The following is a 26,527-nucleotide window of genomic DNA, read 5'->3' as shown; positions in this document are numbered from 1 at the left end:
AGGTTAAATCAATTGTTGAATTTGAAAGCTATGCATGGAGATCTAGTCGTTACCAAGTAGGCACAGCGTTCACTGTTTGCACCACATAAGACCGAGTAAAAGCGCTTTTTATAGTCTAAAATACAACATGATGAGATTTTCACAAACCACAAATTTGAATGGATGTCATACAAATACAATAAAAGAAAAATGCACAATATTCTTACTCTTTGTCGTATTTTTACAGTTTCCGCACGCACATGCTCAATTTGCTGAAGGTGTAGATAGTGTTTTGCAGCAACCGACCTCGTGGGATCTTTATTTACATCATCTGCACAACGGGAAATGAAAATTACAGTACCATACTTTCACAAGTTTATTATGAGCACAAACTAGCTTTAAACAAACTTAGCAAGTAATTACACCAAACCTCGTGATAATTTTTTGCAATTTACAATGAAATTTTTAACAAAGGTACATGGGCAGGTTACAAATAGCACACATAAAATACTTCGATATAAAAGCAGAGTTAAGATTCTCAACTATATTGCACATTTTTCATTAGTAACATATAACATTATGCTACTTTCACTTCACACGATATGTGGAGAACTAGAAAATAACTAACCATTTTAATTTCTCGTAGTCGGGATATAACTTTTTTCATAATATATATAATAGGCCAAGTTTCTAGAGAAATTGTGCTCTGATCACCAGCAAACTACAGTCTGATAATAACTAAAAAGTAACTTTCTCGCAGATGGGATATTATTTATTTTAATAGATAAGGCAAATTCTTTGATAAATTGTGCTTCGTTTATCAATGAACTACAATGATTGTATTTATAAGCTAAACCCAGTGATTCTCTCTATAAGCTAGTTCGTTACTCTCTACATTCTAACATATATACTGTAGAATCAAAACATCTTTAATCGCTATAGCTGGACACGATTAATGGATAAAAAGAAACCTTAAAAGTGATAAAAGAAGAAATGTATATGGAGGACATGGGGTTCGAGATTAAACCAGAATACGAGTACAGAGCTAAGCAAAGAAGAAACAATATACCGACTCCTATTTACAGCTTTTCCACTTCATATTTTGCTCAACAAGGGCTGTGCTCAATAATTGCCTAATGTCAGAAATGGTTTTCAACCAATTTATCGCATATTTTTTCACCCAAAACCATGAACAATTTCAGCAAATAAAGCTACGGAACTCAAAATTCCATATCAGAACAAGTTTCTCAGCAAATGTCAAATGAAATTTGATATTCTCAATACATCAACAATACATTTCATTTAATATTCAGCAAATAGCAATTACTATTGAATATTGCAAAGTTCACACACATCAACAATACATTTCATCAGTTAAGGAGACGAAGTAAGTTGTGTATGTTCATTTACCTGTTCACTTAGGTAGATCATTAGTAAGAGGAGCCGGATTTGAATCTCTTCACCCTCTTAGAATACTTGAGATGATAGCGATCATGGTCTTGGTTACCAGACCCATTCGGGAAAATCAACTGGCCATCACATTTGGCAGAACAACGAGCCTCGCAGCCACTTAATGCAAGTCCAAAGGGCTGATTTTCACTTAGAGAAGTGCTATAATGCAAAAATCTTGGGTCTGATTTTGTACCCGTAACTCTCTTAAAATACTTCCAATGATAAGGGTCCTGCTTTGCATCACAACTCCCATTTGGCAAAATCACCTCAGAATCACTACCGACTGGACAACTTGTCCTAAGATTCTTCGCATCATCTGATTGAGAGTCACTTAAACCAGGTTGCGCAGAGGCCTGCTTTACACTTAAAAAGGTACCACATTGCATGAAAAATGAGTTTGATTTCTTGCCTGTAACTCTCTTAACATACTTCCAATGATACCGGTCCTGCTCCGAATCACAATTCCCATTTGGCAAAATCACCTCAGTGTTACTATCGACTGGACAACTTGTCCTGAGATTTGCATCGTCTGGTTGACAGTGCTCAGGGTCACTTAAACAAGGTGCAGATGCCTGATTTTCACTTCGAGACGTCTCATGATGCAGAAAACTCGAGACTGATTTGGTACCTGTAATTCTCTTAACATACTTCCAATGGTAGGGGTCCTTCTCTGCATTACAACTCCCATTTAGCAAAATCACCTCAGCATCACAACTGACCGAACAAGTTGTCCTCGGATTTGCATCATCTGATCGACAATATTCCGAGTCACTTAAACCACGTGCAGAGTCCTGATTTTCAGTTCGGAAAGTACCATAATGCTGGAAACTTGAGTCTGGTTTGGCACCTGCGGCTCTCTTAACATACTTCCAATGATAGCGGTCCTTCTCTGCGCCACAACTCCCATTTGGCAAAATCACCTCAGCTTTATCACCAACTAGTTGACAACATTCAGAGTCACTTAAATCAGGTGCAGCGGCCTCATTTTCATTTCGAAAAGTACCAAAGTGCATGAAACTCGAGTGTGATTTGGTCCCTGTAACTCTCTTACTATATTTCCAATGATAGCGATCCTGCTCTGCATAACAACTCCCATTTAGCAAAATCACCTCAGCATTACTATTGACTGGACAACCTGTCTTAAGCTTTGCATCGTCTGATTGACAAAATTCAAAGTTGCTTAAACCAGACGGAGGAGCCTGGCTTTCACTTAAAGTGCCACTGTGCAGGATGTTCGAGCCTGATTTGGCACCTTTAACTCTCTTCACATACTTCCAATGATATCGGTCAAGCGCTGCACCACAACTCCCGTTTGGCAAAATCACCTCCGCATCACTATTGACTACACCGCTTATTCTAAGCTTTGCATCGTCGGATTGACAGTACTCAGATTCGAAGGCTATGCTATGGTTATCGCAAGAGCTGCATTCTCCAGAAACACCAAGCAGGCCATCTACTCGGCATACCTTCTGCTTCGACTTACAGCGAGTGCGCTTGTAATATACAAGCTCTTTCCCGAATCTATCAACGCAGTTAAAAGTATTACTTCGACCAGCATCAACACTCTCCATAGAACACCATATCTTCCTCTTCTTATCCCGTTTGTAAGGTATCAGTCCTCGATTTAATCCACTAAAATCACTACAAGAATCTTTGCCCGCAACACATGCTCCAAGCTTGTGCACTTCAACCTGATTTTTTAACGCAGATCTCTTATAAAACAAACCATTCCAATTCCTAATATTCGAAACATCTAAAGCATTCGAACTCACCAAACCCTTACCCCTCAAAATTCTCGGCGAACTATTCATAGCTCTATGCAATCGTATAGCCAATTCGGCATCATCAGCCTTCGGGCAATCTTTTTCAATTTCAGAACCGATCGCATCGGTCACCATCTTCACCTTCTTCTCCGGATTCCCCAACAAATCTTTACCCCCACACTTACCTTTCAACCCACCCTTATTCTCACTCCTCCCAGAAACTGTAGTCGAATTCTTCAACAAATCAGGAACCCAACAATCCACGCAAACCCTAAACCCATCCAACCCAGCACCCAAATAACACCACGGCCTGCAATTCTCATAATCCCTAACGCAATCCTTATGAATTTTGCCCCCACACACAGTGCATTTAAAAAGATCACCTGGATTTCCGGTTTCGCGAAAGCAGTAAGGACAGGTTTTCCCGTTATGAACCTTCTTCCGGCATTTTCTACAGAGGAGCACGATGCGCCAAAAGCTGTTCATTGGTTGGAGGCGATCGTTAGGGTTGGTGTGGTTAATTCGGCGGCCGCAGCAATGGCAATCGGACAAATTGGGCTGGTCGCGCGTCCTCTTCTCAGGCGGCGGCGCGTTGTTGGTGGAGGAAGAGGAGGCGGAGTTCGGCAGCGCGATGGCCGGCCCGGATTTGGGCTTCGGGTCGGGTATCAGAAGCTTCTTCGAAGAGGAGGGCGCCATCTTCATGCGGTGATGGATCTTCATCTTCTACAGATTCATCTCTGCTAAAGCAGAATCAACAATTTCAACGAATTTTGTAGCTCTGTTGATTTTGCTCGATCGAAATCATCCAACCAACTGACATTCAGTTAGGGTTTTAGGAAGTAAAAAAAAAAATATATATATATATTTTTCTACAGTTTTCTAATTTTGCGGTGTTTGTAGTAACTAAACGACTGTTTGACTGAAGATTAAATATTTAAGAAAAAGGGTAAATTCCATTTTTCCCCCATTTACTTTGACTCGATATCACTTTACTCCTTCCACTCTGGATTGCATCGATTTGCTCCCCTGCACTTGAAAAATTATCTCAATGTGGCCCATCGTCGTTACTTTTCAGACATTTGGCCTTAACACCATTTGATCTACGACTGAAAATTACAAAAAAAATCATTCCTCCAAATTTAAATAATTATTAAAAAATTAAAAAATAAATAAATAATAAACTGTGGGTGCCGTGGACTTTAATTTCTCGATGTCTTGATTTTTTTTGTAATTTTTAATTTAATTTTTTTTACTTGTTTTAATAATTATTAAACTGAGAAGGGTGACATTTTTGTAATTTCAGAGCTTAGACCAAACGGTGTTGAGGTCAAATGTCTGACAATTAACAGCGAGGGCCACATTGAGACAATTTTGAAGTGCAAGGGAGCAAATCGATACAATCGAGAGTAGAAGAGGGTAAAGTGATATCGAGGCAAAGTAGAATGGGAGAAAATGAAATTTACACTATATTTGAGCGAAAATGAAATTCCAACTAGTATTTTTATTAATTAACAAAGTATAAAAACTGTTCTAAATTTATTCAGAAAAGATGTCAACCATTGACTTAATTGAAGCCAATGTATTTTGTAATTGGTGCATAAGCAATCTAGAAAAAAGCACATTTGATCAGATATATGAGTTTACAACATGTTTAAAATAAGCTAATCAACTCTTAAATAATGTAGTACCAAATATAATTTAGACCAATCAAATCACAATAATCTCAAACTTGCAAAAAAGGCATATTAAACTCAATACCACAATTCTTATTTTTTCTTTATTGATACCACAAAGTCTCCAAATCTCAACAAAATCAATGTAGCCAAGGAGTTATCTGCATAGCCATCATCAATTCGTCGCGAAAAACGCAACAAAATGAATCGCTATAGGGTTTTTTTTAAACGACGAAAAGGGTAATTTGTCTCTAGGAAATACCGATTGAGGTTTTCTTTTTACTTAAGATGAGAAAATAGCTTACTGGCAGCCTGTATAAAGAACAATTTCAGAAATGAATCAGTACACAGTTACAAAATTCCGGAACAAAAACGAGAATAGTTGGCAAAAACAATATGTAAGCAGGAAAACGAGGCTTACACATTTGTCAACACAGCGCCAGTAGTCAAAGTATTGTCCGGTGCAGTGTTTGTGTCCAGAATCATCACCGTCAATTCTTTTAGCACAAGCCTATCAACAAAAAAGCAGATTAGCATTCATGCAACAAAGTCGTTTTGCAGATTGAGCGGTAAAAAAATAGTTCCGTTTAGAGAGTATGAACTTCAACAAGTACACGAGATTAATGAAAGTTCACAATTCAGAACCCAATCTTAACTATCAAATATGCAAACATAAACATGGAATGTTCGTACCAAAGATATACTACAGACAGTGCAATATACATTATATCTTGCACCGACAGAATTTTGAATTGAAGGTACAATTTGATATTTACACGGCTTTCACTAAATCCATCGAAATACCCACAGCTCCGATTACTGACTCACTATACTTTGGGATCATATCTACAATTTCTTGTTCACTTTTGTTTTCAACGAAATAAAAATGTTGAAGTCATTTAGAACTCTTCTTGAAACTTGGAAGCATACGAGGGTCACATGCATTCATTGCGCTATTGAACCAAAGACTAAATTGCGGTCAATTAATTGAATATAAAAAACAAATCAAATATACTTGTCAAATCAAAACATTTACCAATCTACAGTAGACTGGAATCCCCCAAGGACGACTTCATTTCAAAAATTTTCAGTATTAAAGTTAATTTCAGTAAAGATGAGTTTAGATATATTTACTTAATTGATCTGAACACGAACGAGTGAAACATCGGAGACTACCACTATGCTGAAGACAGATGCAGAAGAAGTAATAATTGCTACGATCTTGCTGGTTTCATTTAGTTTGGACAACGAGATCTTTTAAAGAATGACGAATGAAGATACACGACATAACCAATTATGAACCGTTCATTTCAAAATGCAACAAACACGAATTTCAACCGACAACAGCACTTCGAATCCCCGATTTGATTGGACAATCAATACGTAAGAAGCATTACGATGTGACGACAAAAGTGTTGCCTATCAAAAAAATTACAGCTACCCACTGCAAACTACTCTGCCAGGAAACTTTAGGTGTGCCTCTATTGAGATGGAAATAGAACCCAAAAGCAAATGAAAGAAAGAACACACAAAAGAACGAAGAAAGGCCCGAAAATAACTCGTCCATTGATATTATGCATATAACGCAAGAAAACGAACTATGAATAAAGTGAAGCAGATTGAACACCATACAAGAATGAGTTAATTTCCAATAGAAATCACCTTATATTCTTTAAGTGGCCTTGTGCATGGTGCCTTGCATCGGTCTTCAAGCTCCCTCTTTGGATCTACAGGCTCGTCGTCAGCCCTAAATGACCATACGAAAGTACAAATAACAAATTCAGCCTAAGCAGCTAAACAATGACATTGCATTATCAGTCACGACAAAGCATCTGTTCAGTGTTTGCAGAAAAAATAAATGGTCACGTTTGGTAAATCGACGAGTTTATTCGTTTCAAATATTGCTCAAGCTTCTATAAAGGTTGAAATCTTCCACATGTAAATGGAGCCCTAAATGACCATTAAAAAGTTCAAATAACAAATTCAGCCTAAGCAGCTAAACAATGACATTGCATTATTGATCACGAAAAAAAAAAGCATCCGTTCAGTGTTTACAGAAAAAAGAAATGGTCTTGTTTGGGAAATCGACGAGTTTATTTGTTTGAAAGATTGCTCAAGATTCTTTAAATGGCTGAAATCTTCCACGTGTAAATGGAGCATTCACAAAAAAGCTGCACTTGTAAACGAATAAACTAATTCTCATTCTGAAAAACGAATAAACTAAATCTCGTTCCTAAGTATAATAACTCTTGAAGCATATGCATCACTAATGGGGATTCAACTCCTACCGGGTAGGTTTATCGTAAGGCAAATTTTTATTTTTTAAAAACGATTCTCGAAGCATATGCGACAATTTTATCAAACAGAATCCTACAAAAAATCGAAAAGATCAGCTATTGCGTATACATTTTTTTTATCGAAAAGGCTTGACTTTCGGCCATTGCCACACTCCAAGTAACTTGTAGAAATTCAACCAAATCAAACACATGATGGAAAGATATACAATTATAAGGACGAAATTTAGAAAGAAAAAAATAAAAAATGAAACAATACTTACATAGTTAAAACGTAAGAGATCGAGCGAAAGCAACCTGAAAATAAAATATAAAAAAATTGACAAAATCCACTCATTCAAACCGCGGAAAATATAAAGCACACACAGTAATATACGTCGACAGAAACCCTAGATTCGGAAAATGAATGATCGGATGAATGACAAAATTGGATCTGGGTAAACAGGAAATTTGTGAAAATTACAGTGACTCACCGGAGGGGATGAGGGTTTGCGGCGGAGTTAGGGTGGAGATAGTGAGGAGGAAAGCGTAAAGATTAATTTGTGAAGGGGAAAAGTAGGTTTGGGGGGATCTGGTTGGGTAAACTAACGTGCGCCAGGTGCGTAGGCTACGCCGTTGAACGGTTCCATTTCATTACGAAACTGAAATTACCAAAATGCACCTAGAGGGTCAATGAGCTCCTTTGACCGTTTTTTTAAACGTGTTAATTTAATTTTTTTAATAAATGTTTTGATACTTTAGAGTTTAGGTGTTTGATGAATGAAACATAGTTTAGGGGTGTAAAATGTAATTAAGCCAACATATTATGAACTTTTTTTATTTTATTTGGGTCTATGCCCATCACATGATAAAAAATTCACAATATATTCCTCCTAGTGAAATAATAAAATTTGCAGTTGCATCCTCATAATTCTTGATATTTCCAAGCATGTTTTCGTTTTCTCTGGTTCTCTAATTCTCTAATTTTACTAATCAAACCTCTTTTTTAGGTGATTTGTATTTCGGTAATGTGTATCAATGATTTCATATGAACAATGAAAAATGTGCAGGTTACTCGAAAGGTATTAGATTAGAAATAGGTGATGTTAATGCATGTGAAACACCACGATAGTAACTAAGTTTCATGTTAAGGATCTGAGTGCATTAGACGATAATTGTATCATTTGGGTCAGATGTTTTTTTTCTTATTTTTAATATAACAATTTTCGTATTTTACATTTTTTATCACTTTTTTTTGTTTAATTTGATACTTAAATCAATTGGAATGTATATTATTTTTATAGTTTTGGGATTATATCGTATTATATATCAACTATTCAAAATTTACGTTCGTTTATTTTATCTAAAAAGTATTTTATTTTTTAAAATTGCCCCGATTAATTGCATCGCACGGGTGGAATACTAGTTTTCTATAATTCTCTAATTTTATCACTCAAAACTCTTTTTTTTTCTTTATAATTTTTTTCGTTAAAACAATGAAATAAACATAAAAAAGTTTATGATAAAAATGCCATTAATAATACGAAAATGATAAATACATGATGACTTTTCAAACACATCTCATTTAGCAATTATTTCCATTCAGTTCTTACTTTATAATTTGATATTATAAACAAGTAAAAAACGTTATTGTGTGAACTTAATGAAATTGAAATATGAAATTAATAATGACTCAAATATGTATATAGGTATATGGTTAATCATATCCTATTAAAATTGTAAAACAATATATTAATTATTTCAAGGTATATAATATAAATTGAATAGTGTGGATGTAATCAAACAAGAAAGAGACTTAAAAATTCTACAAGATAAAAAAACATAAGGATTTAATTTGATTGAATTAAGTGACAACAAAAACAATACAAACATTTATCAAAAGCATAATTAAATGAATTTTGTTCCACTTCCACACCACTCTATTATATGGTTTCTTCTAGGCGGCAGCCACCGCTGGTTTTGGTGGTTCTACTTCATTGGCGGCGGCGGATTTCTCCTCCACCTTGGCGGCAGCTGGTTCAGAGGCCGCCGGAAGTACCTCAGCCTTCGATTCTTCGCTCTTGCTCTCTTTTGCTGATTCACCCTGCGAAAAGAAAAAAAAAAAAAAAGCATTACTATTTACTATAACAATAAATTACTATAACAATAAAAAGGGCAAATTACGGCCATCCTGAGGTCATGGAAAATTACGAAAAAAAAAACCCTCTTGTTTCCATAACTACAATCACCCATCAACTATATATTGTCTTCACATCCACTCTTAGAATGTCAAATTTACCTAGGGGTGTTCATCCAGTCGGTAAACTGATTGAATCGAACCGAACTAAAATTCGTACATGCCGATTACCGAACCGTTATTTCGGTGTGATATTCAGTTTTATTTTACTTTTTATATATATGTAATATTAGTATTTAAACTAACATTAATTTAAAAAAATCAAAACCAAAATTTTAAATATTTGTAATAACATTTTGGTAATTCGGTTATTTATCGAACCAAACGTTAAACGATATGAAATTTTGGCGTACCTCAATTTCTGTACAATTTACCGAACGAACGCCCCTAAATATATCAACCGGAGGGATTTTTTTATAAGATAATACATAGTTGATGAAGTGCTTGTAATTATGCAAACATGAGAGGTTTTTTCGTAATTTAACCTTACTCTGGGTGATTGTAATTTGCCCCAACAACAACAACAATAATAATAATAAATAAATAAATAATAATACTAACCTCAACAAGCAATGTTCCAAGAGACTGATCACTTTCCTCTACCACCTTCTTCTCTTCCTTCTTATCATCGCCGCCTTCCTCCTTAGCGGCGTCGGCCACTGCCGCCGCCTCGGTTGCCGGAGTTACCTCCTTTGGCTGCTCCGGTGGTGGTGCCACGGCGGTGGCTTCATCCTCCTTCATGCCCTTTGGTGCACTAGCGCAAGCACCCATTTTCAGTTTCTTCTCTCTCTTTCCTTAAACAAAAAAAGTCAACGTAACCCTTCTCTCTCTACCGTAAGATTTTAGAGAGAGAAAGATTGCCAGGAGAGAGAAAGAAGATGCAGAGGTGCTTACAATGTTGTTTCCCTGAGTACGAGGTTTATATAATTGTTTATTCAGGGTGACGATCTGTGGTGTGGAAATATTGTAGGAAAGTCAACGGCGACCAATTTGTTTCCTTTTTAGTTGAATTTTGCGCCACTTAAATTTTATTATATTACAACTATCTGCCCTCAAGTTAGTGGTAATCACAATTAGATCATTTCTAATTTAAAAAATTACACATACCTCCCTTATAAAGTGTAATTAATTAATCATATATAGCTAAATCTTTATACCTTAATACAGTAGAGACTATTTTTTTTTTATTATTAATTTAGTGAAATATTAATTTATCGAACTAATAATTTAGTATTTTTTATCGGGTCGGGACTGAAATGAATTATTATTTAAGCAATGTTATTAATTTATGGAGTATTAATTTATCGAAGTTATACCGTAGTATGCATATATACCCTAGCCGATTTATAATAATTGCAATAAATTTTAGTCCTTCCTTCTCATTTGGCTAATACACACGTATTAAGAAAATTTAGTAATGTGCATGAATAGTAGAAAAATCACACTTGTTAATTATTTCACAATTGATTGTCTTAAAGGTAGTAAGGACGAAATTGAGAAACTCACACTAAATAAATTATTGAAGTTTTAAACGTGATAACTAATTTAAAACAAACAAAATTCCCCCAAAAAACAAATAAAATGGGAACGAGAGAACTGCAATGTTTTTAAAATCGGATCGAACATTCACTCCAATACCGATATTATGATTCAACCGGTCAAATCACACCGGACTAGGCCGGTTCAACCAGTCGGTTCGGTCAGAATTTCTAATCTGATTTCTAATCACTCAGAGAAGTATATAAAAAAAGTTGATATAAATCTTTTTTTGCTGCGGTTACAAGCAATACTAGTTCCATTAAGTGCAGGACTATAAAAAATATATATATCATTATGTACAAATACTATAATACCCCTACTTGATAAAAAAATCAAATTAATGCAACTATAAACTAAAAAAATCACAAAACCGCAAGACCAAATTATCATGTTCTTCATCTTCCAAAACCCACAAAACCTCAACATTCAAGACCCTCAAAACTCAGAAAATCTTACAAAGAGGGCAAGTATGGAGTCAAAAGACATTAAAATGAAAAATTCTAAGGTGGAGAACGCACTCAGGTATGCATTTATGTGTTTTATTAGCTAATTTTTCGTTTTTGGAAAAAAAAACCACCCAAGCGCAATTCGACATTTTTACATGTCGAATTTTGGGAAACTCTTATTTCGACATCTAAGTCGATTTTTGTCATATTTGGTACAATATAATATCATTTGTTGAGCCTAAAAACAAAACAAAAATATTTAATTTGTCGATGAAATTTCCCTGTCAAAGAGATTGTATGGTGTAACAATAATATATATCTCGTGATAATTAAATTAGGTTTTATGATCATGAGATGCACGCAATGTTTCTGTATACCACTATTTGGGGAATTTAGATTTGATTCCTTTTTTTATTACCATTTTTGCACAAAAAAGATTTAAGGTCAACTCAATTTACTTTCTAATGTATTAGGATTACGATGTTGTCCTTTAGGCAATTTAAGGTTAACTAAAAAATACATATGAATATGATCATTGGGAATGTTATTGCAATATTACATTTAATTTAATACCTGATTTTAAAGGCTTATAAGTTGTTAAAAAATGTTTGATAAATTTTAAAGAAAGATCTTAAATTTTTAAAAAGTATGGTAAATTATAACCACTCTCTGAGGTATAAATGTATAATCAAATTACGAAAAATCACTTTCTATTAAGGTAATTACAATCACCCTCTCAACTATAAATGTTCTTACACGTTCACCCTTGCGGTTTCAATTTAGTAGAATATTCTAGATTATACGGAATATTCTCAATTTTGTACCCGTTTAATCTCATTGGAGCTCCACATATTGAAGCAAGATGATCATAAGATATGTTTTTTGGCTTGTATATATCAGATTGTGGTGCATCAAAGACTGTATTTTTGCACAAAATGAGTACAAATATGGAATATTCCACAGAATCAAGATGATTATATTGAATTTGACACCATAAGAGTGGAGATGTAAGAAGATTCATAGTTGAGGGTAAATGTAATTATCCAAACATGATGAATTTTTTCGTAATTTGATCATACCCTAAAAAGTTATAAGTTGTTAGTAATCTTATAACCCGTTTTTAAAAAAAATATCTACACCTCAAAATAATTTATCCTCGACTACTTTATTATATTACATGAATACTACTACCATATATACATATATTTTTCAAACAACATTTTCTTTTAATCAAGGTTAATATTAATAATTACTCAAAATATAATTATAAGAATTATCATAATAATTGTAAAATAAATTATTCTCTATTTATAATTTATACATATTTAAAAATACCCAAATATTCTTATTATCTCAACAATAAATTACATTAATGTAAAAAAAAAAATAAGAAAAGACCCTTGTAATCAAGGGAAAAAGAACCATTTTTTTTCCTTTTCTTTTTATTTTTCTTGAAAGAAATTTAAATAAAGTTCGCATGCATCTCAAATTATTTCTATGATTTCATTAACAATCGGGATTATATTATTCCCCCCTCTCTCATTCACATAATATTTTTATTTATATATTTATAGATACATGCACAATTGCAAAAAAAAAAAAAAAAAAAAAACAATAATAATAAATTATTTATTTGAGAAATGGAGAAATGCAATTTCCACATGCTATATACATGTAATTTGAACTTTTCCTCTTCCTATCAAAAATGAAAAAAACCCCCTTTCTTCTCAAACCACAACTGCTTATATACATACGCCAACAAGTTACGGAACGACACCTAATTCTTTCATTTTTCCTTCCCATCTTTCTCTCTCTACACATTTCCTCCTAGAGAGAGAGAGGAGAGAGAGAGAAGAGAGAGAGAGGGGCATCCATTTTCTTTTTCCTTTTTTTTTTTTCTTTTTTCTCGTGGGTTTATCAGACGCAAGGCCAAGAATTAATCAATTGAAAAAAAAAAAAAATGGTTTCGTACGCAAAGATCAGCAAAACCCTAGACGGGATGAAGCCGACGATAATGATGATCGTATTTCAGGCGGTGTTCGCCGTCGTAAACATCGGCTACAAACTTGCCGCCAACGACGGCATGCGCCTCCCCATCCTCGTGGCCTACCGATTCTTGTTCAGCGCCGCTTTCATAATACCCGTCGCCTTTTTCGTCGAAAGGTTTTTTTTTTTTTTTTCGTCCCAAATTATGTTTGTTGTGAGATTGATTTCAGGGGTTTTCGTTTGAAAAAAATTCTATGGTTTTTGCAAAGAACCCTAGAAATCGTGAATCTTGAAAAAACCCTATTTTTTTCATGTTATTTTATGTATAATATAAAAAACATCAAATCCAGATATGTTATTATTTAATTAATTTTTTATTTTTGGAATTGTTATAGGAAAAAGAGGCCAAAATTAACATGGAAGGTAGCTTCATATGGTTTTCTATGTGGTTTATTTGGGTAAGTTTTCTGCAATTAATTTTAAATGTATTTATTTCCATTAAAAAAGAAATTGTGTGAAATGCAGTTTGAAATTAATTGCTATGTGAAATTTGTTGAACTTTATATTTAGCTTTATGTGACAATCAGTTGTCTTCTGTTAACTGTTGCAATCTAGTTATTTCACCACCAACATTAAATAAAGTGACTAAAATGGCACATATTTATAAATAATATGGAATTAAATTTTGAGATTCCATAACTTTTATAATATATATTCGGCATTTCTCTAGGGTTCTTAGCCTTTTCGTAGTTTCTTGAATTCAAGAACTTTTTGTGCATTTCGTTTTATCGGTATAACGGATTTACTATCTTTTTTTGCTTATGGAAGGGGCTAATTATGTGGGATTTTGAGTTTTATTAAAAAAAAACAGATTGAATTCAACTAATACGAAAAAAATAAAAAATCGATCGTAATTAATTTCTCGATACGTCGCAGGGGAGCACTAGGGCAAAATCTATACTTGAAAGCCCTAGACTTAACTTCTGCAACATTTGTCTCTGCAATGACCAATCTTATTCCAGCCATGACATTCATCGTCGCAGTTTGCTTAAGGTACAAAATCGATACATTAATTAATTCCTCGATTTTTTTTTTAATTTTTTTCTTACATACATACGATGTTAATTTAATCAAATGTTTAATTAGGTTAGAGAGGCTAGGGTGGAACACGGCAGCAGGCAAAGCGAAGGTTTTAGGAACATTACTCGGTATAAGCGGAGCAATGCTCCTCACATTCTACAAAGGCCCGGAAATAAATCTTTGGGACACGCATATAAACCTTCTAGAACTTACCAAATCAAATCGATCAAACGGAAGCACGCAAGTTCACCACGGTGGGCAAAATCTCGTATTGGGTTCCATATTAGCCCTAGTTAGTTGTGTTTGTTACTCACTATGGTTGATTGTTCAGGTAACATTTTTTTGCATCGTAGGGTTTTTTTGCTAATATTTTTTAACACAAGGATTTATTAGCAATTCAATACAACACAAGGGTACTAAATGCAATAAACTCATTTTTTATTTATGCAATTGATTTCTTATTTTTATTTTTTTTCCAACAAAGGCTAAAGCGGCGGCGAAGTATCCATGTCCGTATTCGATTACCGCAATGATGTCGTTTTGGGCATCGATACAAGGTGTTGGCTTTGCCCTTTGCATGGAGAGGGAATGGAACGATTGGATTCCGCGATTGAATATCGGACTCCTCACAGCAGCTGTCGCCGTAAGTTATTTATTCGATTTTGCACGATTCTTGATTTTTTTCGATCACAATGCATAACCAAAAAAAAAAAAGGAAAAAAAAATATTTACGTACATTGTTCGTCTATGTTTGTTTAAATTAATGATTTTGATTTTCGGATCGTGAAATTAATTAAATAGGGAATATTGGGTTCGGGAGTGATGTTCGTGTTTGTTGCGTGGTGCGTACGAATGAGGGGGCCGTTGTTCGTATCGGTATTCAACCCGTTGCTTCTTGTGATGGTGGCAATTGCTGGATCTTTGTTTTTGGAAGAGAAGCTTCATTGGGGAATGTATGTGTTTCTTTCAATCTTATTAATTACTTTCATAATTTCAATAAATCCTTGTTAATTACCAAAAAAATGTGAAACCTCAGTTACAGTGGTACTAGTAAAATTCTATTAATTTAGCAAAAATATTAAATTATCGAACGATATAATTTAGTACGTTTTTACCACCGACTCGGGAATCGAAAAAATTATTATTTAAGTAAAATTATTAATTTATCGAGGTTTTACTGTATATTACAGGGTGCTAGGTGGCATCTTGATAGTGGCTGGATTATACATAGTATTATGGGGAAAAGGCAGAGAATTGAAGCAAGTGTCACAACAAACGCCACAAGCTGAAAATGAAGAACAAACGCCACAAGCCGAAAATGAAGAACAAACGCAAACGCAAGTACATATCGAAATGCCAACGGTACAAACGCAGTCGGCGCCGCGCCTAAGTGGCGGCAGCAGCCACGGCCGAGGAAGCAGCAGAAGGACGACGACGGCAGCGGCAACGGCAACGGCAGACGACGAAAGAGAAGACGATAGTAGGGGTTCTCATTCGAGCTCCGATTACGTAGGCGGTCTTTATCTTTATCATTCGTAGAATGATATTATTTTTTCGAACTAAAAGAAAAAGAAAAAAAAATTAATAATAAAGAGATATATATTAATTAATTTGCTAACCCCTTAATTTTTTTATTTCTTTCTTGCTTAGGAAAGTTTTAAGTATTGCCCCAACTGTTATTTGTAGTCTTGTTTCTTAGACATAATTTTGTCATGTAAAATTTTTTGACACTTTAATGTAGAACATTAATATGTTTTAAATACTTTTTCCTATTATTAATGAAAATATGTGAAGTCCACTATTATATATTAGAGTAAAAAGCAGCTTGCTTCCTCAACTAAGGGCATTTTTGCATTTTGCCTTCAAACAAAAAAAAATTCACGTTTTTACCTGAACTTGTTATTTCATTGCACGATGCCTTTAAAATGAAATTTTCAGGCAATTTTAGTCGGAATATTATGATAAATTACAGTCACACCTCTGAGATAAATTTAAATTATGAACAAAAAATTCCTCATGTTTGGTAATTACAATCATCTCCTCAACTATGAATCTTCTTATATGTCCATCCTAACAGTGTTAAATTTCGTGAAATCTTCAAGATTATGTAACATAAGCTACAGTTTGTACCCGTTTTACCATATTCGAGCTCCACATTTTGAAACAAAATGATCACAAGACGTGTCTATTGGCTTGTAAATATGAAATTGTGGTGCGTCAGAACTGATTTTTTGCACAAAACAAGTACAATTTAGATATCATTCCAAGGAATCTAGTAATCTAGAAAATTCCGTAATTTACCCCATATGTTAAATGGAATAAAAAATTATTGAACTAACTAAATGTCAAATAAATATGTGATTACGTGTAAAATATATAATAAGAACAATAACAACATAACCTCATCGTACTTTCAATAAAAACACATAACTCCTTTATACTTTAATTTAAATCATATTCCTCATGTAACTTCACATTTTTTCGCTTTATAATGAGCATAATTATTTGTCAAAGGGGGTCATGTGCAAGATGATCAAACTATTAGGGACTTAAATGCTATTTACCCAAAAAAAAAACCAAACATGGCCAACATCTTCACTAGTTACCATGATTTACATTCCTCCATCAATCATTGTCGGGTGAAGGAATGGGGGCGAGGGATTTCACCTTTTGGTGCAAGCACTTTTAGGCTAGCAGTCGGCGTTTGCCCGTTAACGTCCGTCAAGTTTTTAGGTAACATTAACGTCCGTCAACTTTTGAGATAACGTTAACGTTATCTTCTTCCAATATTTCTTTTTTCTTTTAATTGAGAAATTGAGAAACAGCTTTCAATTGGGCAAAAACCAGAGCAGCAAAGTGAGATCAGAAAGTAATCGAAAGGCGAAAATGGAGAAGAAGAAGATGGTGATATTACTGGCCGTAGTTCTGTTAATACTCTCCGCCAATATTAACGGCGTTAAGTCCGACGCCTTCGACTGCTACGATGCTTGTTCTACGGCCTGCGTTAACCCCGACAGTAAACTTCTTCAAAATTTTCCTTTTTTCCTATTTAATTTCACAATTAATTTGTTGGAATTTAATTCGTTTTTATTTATTAATTACTAATTTTTTTTCTCGATTGTTCAGCTAGGGTTATGGCTCGCTGCGATCGCAAGTGCCAGATAAGGTGCAGTCCAGGTATTTTTCCCCCAATTTCTACTGATTTTTTTTTTATCAAAAATTTGATTTTGATCGATAAATTAATAACGTCACTTAAATAATAGTTTTTTCATGTCCCAACTCGGTAAAAATCTACTAAATTATTAATTTGATAATTTAATATTACGCTAAATTAATTGGATTTTGTCAGTCCCGCCTGTATTAATTGAAAAATTTAAGGCTCTAAAAAAATCGAAGCATGAAAACACATTTAACCAAATCTCGATCAACGAAGTAAAAAGTCTCTGTTTCAATCCAAGTTTGTGGCCTAATCAGTTATTTCGGTTCGATTTCACCTATCCGAGTTTGATAACCGATGAAAAAGTAGTTTCCTCCTTAAAAGCTAACCGTACAATTTATTTAGTAGTTCGTTTTCGTTGATTTTTTTTTTATTTCCAAAATAAGGGTTTTAAATGTAGTTCGATAGTATAACTATGAAGTCGATTTAATAGCATCTGTGAGCCTGTGTATCTATCTGTAAGTATAGGCTCTACGATAATACATTTTACTACGAAGAACGAGGAATTATATCGAGGTATATGTATATTCGACTAGACTTATCAAATATAGTGTCTGTTCGTTCGATTGACGCGGAAAATCGCTAGTTTTAGTTGACTGTTTCTTAAGATATAGAGTGTATAAATTTCTAGTTTTTCATGTCTCGAAAAGTTGATGAACAATTATTTCAACAAATAAAAATTATGCTTCAAATTATGTTTTTTTTTTGGTCAGTTTCGTTTACGAGTGCAAAATTAAACGTGGAATTTTCTTTCTTGATGCGACTGATTAGCAAATCCAAGATAGTATTTTTACTCTTCGTTGCTATTTATTCCAATTTCCGTCCGATGAAGTTATGCTAGTTTTCGTTTTCGGATGCACCATATACATATATACGGCTAATGATTGTCCGTTATACAGTTAGTTTAATCAAATACTTTCGTTATATCGAATTTTTCTGCAGTTATGATCGTCTCCGCCGTTTTATTTATCAATAGTTTTGTATTGTAGTATGATTTATTTTAATTTTTTTTTTGTTTTAAACAATATAATAATGAATGATTATTTTCCACTCTGGCAGAACTTGAGGCTGATCATGTGATTTTAAACTGAAGCTGATGTGTCTTTGGAGTGCTGAAAAGAAATAAAGGAACACATTAATTAGTATTTCATTTTTAAACAATGGTGTTGTGTGTAATAAATGTTGAATCTTAGGATAGAAAAGTTAATGGAATTTTCGAATTCCGTCGATTCTGATCCGACATTTCCGAGTTTTTGAATAATATTTTTTTTTGTTCCGATCTGATTTTAATTTTCAAATCTTACGTTTATACCATCAATATTATTACTATGTACTTTAGTGACAAGTATATCAACAACAGTTTTTGCCTAACCTTCTAAAAATAGGTGTCGTCTTTTAAAAGATAATTTTTTTTGTTCTGAAAATTGGAATTAATTTTTACTTCAAAGAAAATTGAATCTTTGTTCGATAGTGTTGATCCCAATGTGAAGATAGGTCTCGTCTTTTATAAAAGTTGGTGATTGTGAGTAAAGTTTGAGATAATGGCTTAATTCTAATAGTCAGAGCGTTTGCAAATAAAAATAGGTCGGCTTTGATTACCTAATTAAAAAGTTGTAGTATTTTACAAACAAAATTCAAAATTAAGGTTATATAAAAAAGTACGTGTTGGCTGTTTGAATATATTTATAAACCAATTAATTGGCTATTCTAATTAAAGGTGGTTGGTTGCAAGGAACTTTTCACATTATCCTAAGTTTGAAGGCATCTACAATTAAATATATATAAATTAATACAATCGGTACTAGTAAAATCATATTAATTTAGTTAAATATTACTAATAATTGAATATATTTTCACCGAATCAGCCATCAGGAGTGGGAAAACTTATTATTTAAGCAAGTTTATTAATTTATCGAGTATTGATTGATCGAGGTTTTGCAGTACATCACATACGAAATTAAAAAAAAAAAAAAAGAATAAAAAAAAATACAATTCGGATATTTTTTGACAAATTAATTTGTTGATTACCTTTATGATCGTCTTTTCTTTCTTTTGATAATTTCATTATTACCTTTATGATCAAGATAGACTCGCACAAAAAGGATCTTTATATATAATGTTGGTTACATATATATATACACAAACAATAAGGTATGAAGATTCACAATTGGAGGATTATTAAGACCTAAAACTGTAAATATTACCAAATTAAAACCCAACAATATAGCAATGTAACATGTATAGTAATGGTTTTGGATATTAGTCATCAAGCTACATTTTATGAAGTACACAACTCTACCTTTTTATCTTCGTTTTTTTCCCTCATGAAAAGAGTGGTCTAGTTAGTGGAATAAGTAACGCTTGAAATTTATCGATCTGAGTTCGATTCTACTGGTCAAACTTTCTTGGTCAAATTTTGTAGATCACACTCGTTGCATGTGATTTGACCAGTACGACAATTTACATTTCTCGTATAATTTGCGAGCTATTGAACGAGAACGGAAACACGCGTTTTAACTATGGGTTGCTTTGTAAAAGATTAGCGTGTTTCACAAATAGAGCCACATTTTGAAGAGTTTTATTAGAGATAAAAGAGCTTATATTGTTAAAAGCATGAGCCACTTTATATCATACTTTAAAATGCCCCATTAATTTAAAAGATTTTTCATTTTTCAAATTAAATCAGTTGTCGTAAAATTAATTGGCGCTGTCAGTTACCTCAAAATCAATTGGTGTCAAAAAAAAACGTAAACTCTAACTTTTTAATGTATTCAAAATACACAACCGCCTACGACATTCGCACTTAGATGGGCCTCCGCCATGTGGATAATTGTTGTCAAACTCAGGCTAACAAGAACTAATTTAAATTTGAATGTGACGCTTACTCAAAAACTGATCAAATAACTCATAGAGTGTTAAAACTCGAGTAAATAGAGAATGTTGATATATTTTATCATGTGTCTGAAATAATAGAAGAGAAAATAATCGTTCGTCGATCACCTACAGAAAATTGGAAACGAGGTAACTCGTTGGGATTTGCGTGGCAGTTGCACTGACGCCCAAATCGGAAACCACAAATCGAATAAGAGCTAAATAAGCTCGTTTACAAAATAACACATACCTTCAATATAATATGATTTGATTTCTATCCCAAAAATATTGTGAAAAAACAGAAATTGAAAAACTGAAAATCGAAAGAAAAAATAATGTTCTAAAATCAAAATATTTTTAAGAAATCGGCAGAATTCGTAAATTCGACTACGACTTGCACCCCTCTATAGCTCAGGTATTCGAATTCGTATTCGTATTCACCAAATTTAAAGACTTTCCAAAACCCACGAAAATAATTTGAACACATAATATATAAGTTACATATAATATTAATGATTTTCTTGCAAAATTTTGGAATACTCAAAATTATATTAACACAGCTGTCACAAATTTAATTACTGAAGGTACAGCTGGTTATAACTTATGACATTGAAATAAAATTTATTACATACTACTCCCTCCGTCCCAATTTAAATGTCGTTTTGGGTTGTTTTGCACATATTAAGAAAATCACTAAATGTGCATAGATTCTAGTAAAAAACAGATATAATTACTAAAATATCCTCGACATTAATTGATTCTCAACTAACTAATTAGGAATGATTAAGGGTAAAATTGAAAATAATGCAATTAATGCTTCATTGAAAATCTAGAATGACAAATAATTTGGGACAAAAAAAACTCTCTAAAAAGACATATAATATGGGACAGAGGGAGTAATAAATAATCTAATGTACATGTAGTTGAAACAACCTGGCGTAATTTAGTGCAGACGCCACGTAGGCTTTTGGGGGAAGCGTTACAACTAAAAGTCTTACATATTTCCTCCTAATCAGGAATATAATTTCTTGCTGTAAATTCAAACTATTTGGTCATCACTCCACAAAATGCATTTACTCTCTCCTCTCTATATTCTTTCCACGCCAATTAATTAATTAATTAATTAATTATTTCCACTAGTGGAGTTTAACGTACGCCATGACGTTAACGTTAAGGTTTTTTTTCCCCCTTACGTAAGCTTTAAAAAATAAATATAAAACTTTACAATCTTGAGAAATATATATAAGATTCTTTAAATCAATTCTCATAATAAGATTGCATATATATTATATTTATTATTATTATTACTTTACTTGTTAAATGTAATCAAAACTTTATACTTATAAGCGAATTTTAACAATATAAATGAATTTAACAAAGTATTATATTTTCTACTGATGTATATATTAATTACCATTTTCTCAATTTTGCCCGTCAAGAAAAAAATAATGTGAAGGATAATTTAACTATTTTACATCCTTTTTCCTATCTTCCACACACATTTATTAATATTTTTTAATACATGTCCATCATCTTAAAACGATACTACTTATTTTAAAACGAAACGAGAAGAAAAGAAAGGGGTAAAATACATGTTACACTCGTTAATAATAAGTAATAAAATACGGGTTCATCGTTCATCTCTTTTCTTCTTTGATGAGTCATCGTCGTTCATCTACACATAATCATATACAAATTAACTATTTGTAATTATATATATATATTAAGGTGAGATCAATAATTAAGGTGTGTATATAATATGAGTATAGGAAAATTATATGTTGCACCTGATTATTTACACCGGATGAATTTGAATCATAAATTTACACATAATCACACACACTCATATGTATGTGTGTTTAATGGGTGTAGTTATTTAATCAAATTTACGGTTCATAGCTATCCTACATAAACAACCAGGTGTAACATATAACTCCAACGTGCAGAGTGAAAAGATATATATATATATATATATATATATATATATATATATATATATATATATATATATATATATATATATATATATTGGAGAATGCCATGCAGAGTGAAAAGGTGTATAGAGATTCCACGTGTATTATGCATGTGTGCACGCACCGTTAGACCACCATTCGGCACGAGCAAACAAATTTCTTTATTTCCTCATGTGGGAAAATAGCAAAAACCTCGTTTTCTTCCTTCCATTAAATACCCCCCCCCCCCCCCCCCCCCACCAAATCCCATGCAAAACCCTTCACATTCTCTATATATATTGCCAATTCTCTGCATATATATTTCTCTCCTAGATACATATAATCTTCTTTCATCTTCTTCTTCGTGTATATATATATATAATATATATATACGTTCATACAAGAGAAAAAAAAAAGAAAAAAAAAAACGTACAAGACACGTAATCAAAAAAAGAAAAAGAAAAAGAAAAAGAAATGGGAAAAGTGTGGGATGTAATGCATGGGATGAAGCCGGCGATAATGATGGTGACCGTACAAGTAGCAATGGCGGGAGTTAATGTTTTCTACAAATTGGCGGGTAACTACGGTATGAGCTTGCCCGTTTTGATCGCTTACCGCTTCATCTTCGCCGCTGCTACTATCGTCCCTCTCGCCCTCGTCGTCGAAAGGTACTAGAAATAAATACATAATTAAAATTTTGCAATCTCTTTTTTTTTTTATATACATAATTTTATGTTGTTCCACTTTATTTAGTTTAATAATTTACACTTTGTTTTAGTATTCATGAAGTATTATGTTAATTAAATTTTGCAGGAAAAATAGGCCGAAATTGACCAAGAAGATTGCCTTGCAAGCGTTTGTTTCTGCATTGTTTGGGTAAGTGTCGAATTTCATGGGTTTGCGTGAAATTAATGCAGTCGGACTAGGGAATTAAATTCTATTAATTTATTGAAATATTAAATCATCGGGTTAATAATTCAACATGTTTTCATCAAGTTGGGATCGAGAAAAAAATATTATTTAAGCGAGATTATTAATTTATTAAGGTTATACTGTACTCGAAATTGTATTGTTTTACCTAATTAATTATAAACAAATAGAAAATCTTTTTCTTTACAAACAAAAGTGTAAATTAATAATTGATAAATTAATAGACTCGGAATCAGCAAAATTCTATTAATTTAACGAAATATTAATTTACCGAAATATTTTTTAACATGTTGTCCTTGAGTCGGGACTGAATGAACATATTATTTAAACGAGGTTATAATTTATCGATGTTCTACTGTATGTTAATATATAATCTTTGCTACAAAATAGTATTTTCAAAAACTCAATCACTTAATAATTAATTATTATAAATAATTTATGAAATATTATTAATTAAATTTGTGCAGGGGATCAATGGCTCAAAACTTATATGCAGAGAGCTTAGTGTTAACCTCAGCCACATTTGTTGCTGCTATGACTAATCTCATTCCTGCAATCACTTTTATTCTCGCAATATTCTTTAGGTAATAAATATATAACTTTTTATTATTATTATTATTTTGTTATTTTTAAATAAAAAAAAATTGTTATATATTATTATTTTTCTTTTTTAATTAATAAAAAAAGGATGGAGAGAGTGGGATTAAAGACGATGGCAGGAAAAGCTAAAGTGGTGGGAACAACGATGTGCATTGGTGGCGCGATGCTGTTGACTTTTTTCAAGGGGTGTGAAGTCAACATCTGGTCAACGCACTTTGACCTCCTGCACAAACACCAACACCCAGGCGGACACGTGGCGGCAGCACAACGCAAGCCTATTAATAACGTGTTGGGACCTTTGCTTGCACTCGTTTGTTGCCTCTCCGCATCAATTTCCTTGATTATTCAGGTTAATTTTTTATCTTTATTTAATTTTTTATATTTAAATTTAAACATTCGGAAAAATTTATTTTTTTTAAAGTGAAAAACTAATTCTAATTTTGCTTTTAAAAAATTATGAAAAATCAAAAAACATGATTTCAAAAATTGAATTTTTTTTTTTTATCATAAAATTGGAGTTTTTGGATCGAAAGCGGCACGAATTTGAAAATTCTATTTTTTATTTACATGTCGTAACATATGAAAAAAAAATATTGATATTACATTTATTTCTAAGGGATTTTTGAAATTAAAATCGAATCCAATTATGACAAATAAAAAAAAAACTAAACATAATCGGTAATCAATAATTTTTTAATTCGGAATGAATTTTTTTTAAGAAAATCAAAAAATATTCTGATCGGAGCAAAAAATGGAAATTAAATTCCGATTTCCTCCCGTACTTCAACGTAATATATTTATATAATTATTAATTAACTTTTTTTTTTTTAATTTTTTTCTAGAAAATCAATATTTTTTAAATTTGAAACGAAAATTATTGTTAGAAAATCTAAAATATTCAAATCGGAGCGAAAATCAAAAAATTCAATTCCGATTTCTTCCCCTACTTTAACGTAATATAAATAATTATTAATTAATTTATTTATTTTTGGGATTTGGAATTAACAGGCTAAAATGAGTGAGGAATACCCATGCCATTATTCAAGCACTGCATTAATATCTGTAATGGGATCTTTTCAAGCTGTTGTTTTTGCTCTTTTTACTGAAAAGGATTTTAGCCAATGGAAACTTGGCTGGAACCTCAGACTTCTTACAGTTGCTTATATGGTATTTATTCTTTCTTTAATTACTTCTTACAATATTATATTATTACACAAATTAAATATATAATATTTATATATATATATACATATACAATAATTATATTTATTTATTTATTTTCTTTAACATATATACAGTAGAACCTCGATAAATTAATAACCTCGCTTAAATAATAATTTCTTTTGGTCCCGACTCGGTAGATAATTTAATATTTCGCTAAATTAATAAAATTTTGTTAGTCCCGACTGCATTAATTTAATTGCATATATATTGGTAGGGAATTGTGGCATCGGGACTGATGTGGGCATTCATCATGTCATGCGTAAGGATGAGGGGCCCGTTGTTCGTTTCGGTTTTTAATCCACTTTTGCTTGTGCTCGTCGCACTTGCGGGCTCGTTGCTTCTCAACGAGAAATTACACTTAGGAAGGTATTAGTACTATTTATTTCATATTTTAGAGGGCTTAAATTATTGAAAACTTTATTTTTGCTGATTAAATATATTAATTGGTGACAGTGTTATAGGAGCTGCAATAATAATATGTGGATTGTACACAGTTTTGTGGGGGAAAAGCAAAGAAGTGAAGAAGATCACTCGGCTTGTTCCGACGAAAAGTTTTGCTAATACTACTACGGAAGACCAAACAGATATTCGTCGAGAAAACGAAGAAATTGATGCCACGTCGTCGGAAATTGGCGTCAAAGGTCTTAATAATAGTAACGGTGGCGACGTAGTTAACATCATGTCGGTGACTCCAAATTTCTTCCCGGATTTCGAAATATTAGAAGTTTTTGACGAAGAAGAAGAAGAACAAGATTTAGAAGCTTCTAAAGTTCCCAAAACTGAAATCAAACCCTAATTAATTGTGAAACCCTAGCTATAGTCTTTATGTTGTATATTTGAAAAAACATAATGCAATATGATTTATATTCTTTCTAACATTGAGAACAAGCAAAAAAAAAAAAAAAAAAGAAGAAAAAAAAAGGTGTTGACGTTTGATGAAATTAGCTTGACTTTTGGTCCAAGTGTTCTTGAATTCAAGTTTTTTGTAATAAAAAAGTATTAATATATTAAGTTGTCGTATCTATACTTGAATGGAAGAATTTCGATTTGAAAAAAAATAAAATAGTTCCAAATAAAAATAATTTTAATTCTACCATAATAATCGAAAAATTAGTTCGAGCCAAGAACTAAGAATTTAATTTCATTGCATAAAATTAAAGGATAATTTGATAAAGTCCCCCATTACACAAGGTCATTACGTTAGGCCCAAATTTATTTCTCATTTTTAAGATAAATCCAAAAGAGTTTTTATTAATTAAAAACCCTTAATTATCATCATTATGCCCCTAACTAATTAATACACGTTGTAGACACATAAAATTAATTAATTGGTTAATTAAATTAG

At 32.5% G+C, this 26,527-nt stretch overlaps 5 protein-coding genes across 5 annotated transcripts; 2 read left to right on the top strand and 3 right to left on the bottom strand.

The window, feature by feature from the left end:
* Positions 1 to 49: 49 nt before the first annotated feature.
* On the bottom strand, positions 50 to 4,122 carry LOC105960152 (uncharacterized). Its single transcript, XM_012984323.2, has 2 exons — positions 1,390 to 4,122; positions 50 to 310 (listed from the first exon to the last, which is right to left on the bottom strand). Exon 1 carries the CDS (start codon positions 3,912 to 3,914, stop codon positions 1,410 to 1,412), a length of 2,505 nt encoding a protein of 834 aa, XP_012839777.2. The 5' UTR covers positions 3,915 to 4,122; the 3' UTR covers positions 50 to 310; positions 1,390 to 1,409.
* Positions 4,123 to 4,844: 722 nt separating this feature from the next.
* LOC105960155 (cytochrome b-c1 complex subunit 6-1, mitochondrial) lies at positions 4,845 to 7,769 on the bottom strand. Its single transcript, XM_012984328.2, has 5 exons — positions 7,635 to 7,769; positions 7,425 to 7,458; positions 6,530 to 6,614; positions 5,289 to 5,378; positions 4,845 to 5,179 (listed from the first exon to the last, which is right to left on the bottom strand). Coding segments are annotated over exons 2-5 (210 nt in total). The 5' UTR covers positions 7,427 to 7,458; positions 7,635 to 7,769; the 3' UTR covers positions 4,845 to 5,146.
* A 1,204-nt stretch (positions 7,770 to 8,973) lies between these two features.
* Positions 8,974 to 10,240, bottom strand: LOC105960139 (uncharacterized). Its single transcript, XM_012984311.2, has 2 exons — positions 9,899 to 10,240; positions 8,974 to 9,244 (listed from the first exon to the last, which is right to left on the bottom strand). Exons 1-2 carry the CDS (start codon positions 10,106 to 10,108, stop codon positions 9,098 to 9,100), a joined length of 357 nt encoding a protein of 118 aa, XP_012839765.2. The 5' UTR covers positions 10,109 to 10,240; the 3' UTR covers positions 8,974 to 9,097.
* A 2,787-nt stretch (positions 10,241 to 13,027) lies between these two features.
* Positions 13,028 to 16,148, top strand: LOC105960157 (WAT1-related protein At1g68170). The gene is made up of 7 exons (XM_012984329.2): positions 13,028 to 13,485; positions 13,704 to 13,766; positions 14,245 to 14,361; positions 14,455 to 14,719; positions 14,873 to 15,031; positions 15,190 to 15,341; positions 15,579 to 16,148. Exons 1-7 carry the CDS (start codon positions 13,283 to 13,285, stop codon positions 15,925 to 15,927), a joined length of 1,308 nt encoding a protein of 435 aa, XP_012839783.1. The 5' UTR covers positions 13,028 to 13,282; the 3' UTR covers positions 15,928 to 16,148.
* A 6,704-nt stretch (positions 16,149 to 22,852) lies between these two features.
* Positions 22,853 to 26,235, top strand: LOC105960126 (WAT1-related protein At1g25270). Its single transcript, XM_088813311.1, has 7 exons — positions 22,853 to 23,096; positions 23,242 to 23,304; positions 23,826 to 23,942; positions 24,046 to 24,307; positions 24,967 to 25,125; positions 25,397 to 25,548; positions 25,636 to 26,235. The coding sequence occupies exons 1-7, from the start codon at positions 22,903 to 22,905 to the stop codon at positions 25,976 to 25,978; spliced, it is 1,290 nt and encodes a 429-aa protein (XP_088669437.1). The 5' UTR covers positions 22,853 to 22,902; the 3' UTR covers positions 25,979 to 26,235.
* The last annotated feature ends 292 nt before the right edge of the window (positions 26,236 to 26,527 follow it).

Source organism: Erythranthe guttata, chromosome 14, assembly GCF_056151865.1.
Source record: "Erythranthe guttata isolate IM_541 chromosome 14, IM_541, whole genome shotgun sequence".
Lineage (NCBI taxonomy): Eukaryota > Viridiplantae > Streptophyta > Magnoliopsida > Lamiales > Phrymaceae > Erythranthe > Erythranthe guttata.
This window is presented reverse-complemented; position numbering and strand designations above follow the sequence as displayed.

Coding starts and splice junctions, on each gene's coding strand:
- LOC105960155 (XM_012984328.2), bottom strand. Junction 5,379..6,529: donor GGCCACTTAAAGAATATAAG/GTGATTTCTATT, acceptor TTTTGTTGATAG/GCTTGTGCTAAAAGAATTGA. Junction 5,180..5,288: donor GGCGCTGTGTTGACAAATGT/GTAAGCCTCGTT, acceptor TTCTTTATACAG/GCTGCCAGTAAGCTATTTTC.
- LOC105960139 (XM_012984311.2), bottom strand. CDS start 10,108: ATGGGTGCTTGCGCTAGTGCACCAAAGGGCATGAAGGAGGATGAAGCC. Junction 9,245..9,898: donor TTGGAACATTGCTTGTTGAG/GTTAGTATTATT, acceptor TTCTTTTCGCAG/GGTGAATCAGCAAAAGAGAG.
- LOC105960152 (XM_012984323.2), bottom strand. CDS start 3,914: ATGAAGATCCATCACCGCATGAAGATGGCGCCCTCCTCTTCGAAGAAG.
- LOC105960157 (XM_012984329.2), top strand. CDS start 13,283: ATGGTTTCGTACGCAAAGATCAGCAAAACCCTAGACGGGATGAAGCCG. Junction 13,486..13,703: donor GTCGCCTTTTTCGTCGAAAG/GTTTTTTTTTTT, acceptor GAATTGTTATAG/GAAAAAGAGGCCAAAATTAA. Junction 14,362..14,454: donor ATCGTCGCAGTTTGCTTAAG/GTACAAAATCGA, acceptor ATGTTTAATTAG/GTTAGAGAGGCTAGGGTGGA.
- LOC105960126 (XM_088813311.1), top strand. CDS start 22,903: ATGGGAAAAGTGTGGGATGTAATGCATGGGATGAAGCCGGCGATAATG. Junction 23,097..23,241: donor CTCGCCCTCGTCGTCGAAAG/GTACTAGAAATA, acceptor TAAATTTTGCAG/GAAAAATAGGCCGAAATTGA. Junction 25,126..25,396: donor TTCTTACAGTTGCTTATATG/GTATTTATTCTT, acceptor ATATATTGGTAG/GGAATTGTGGCATCGGGACT.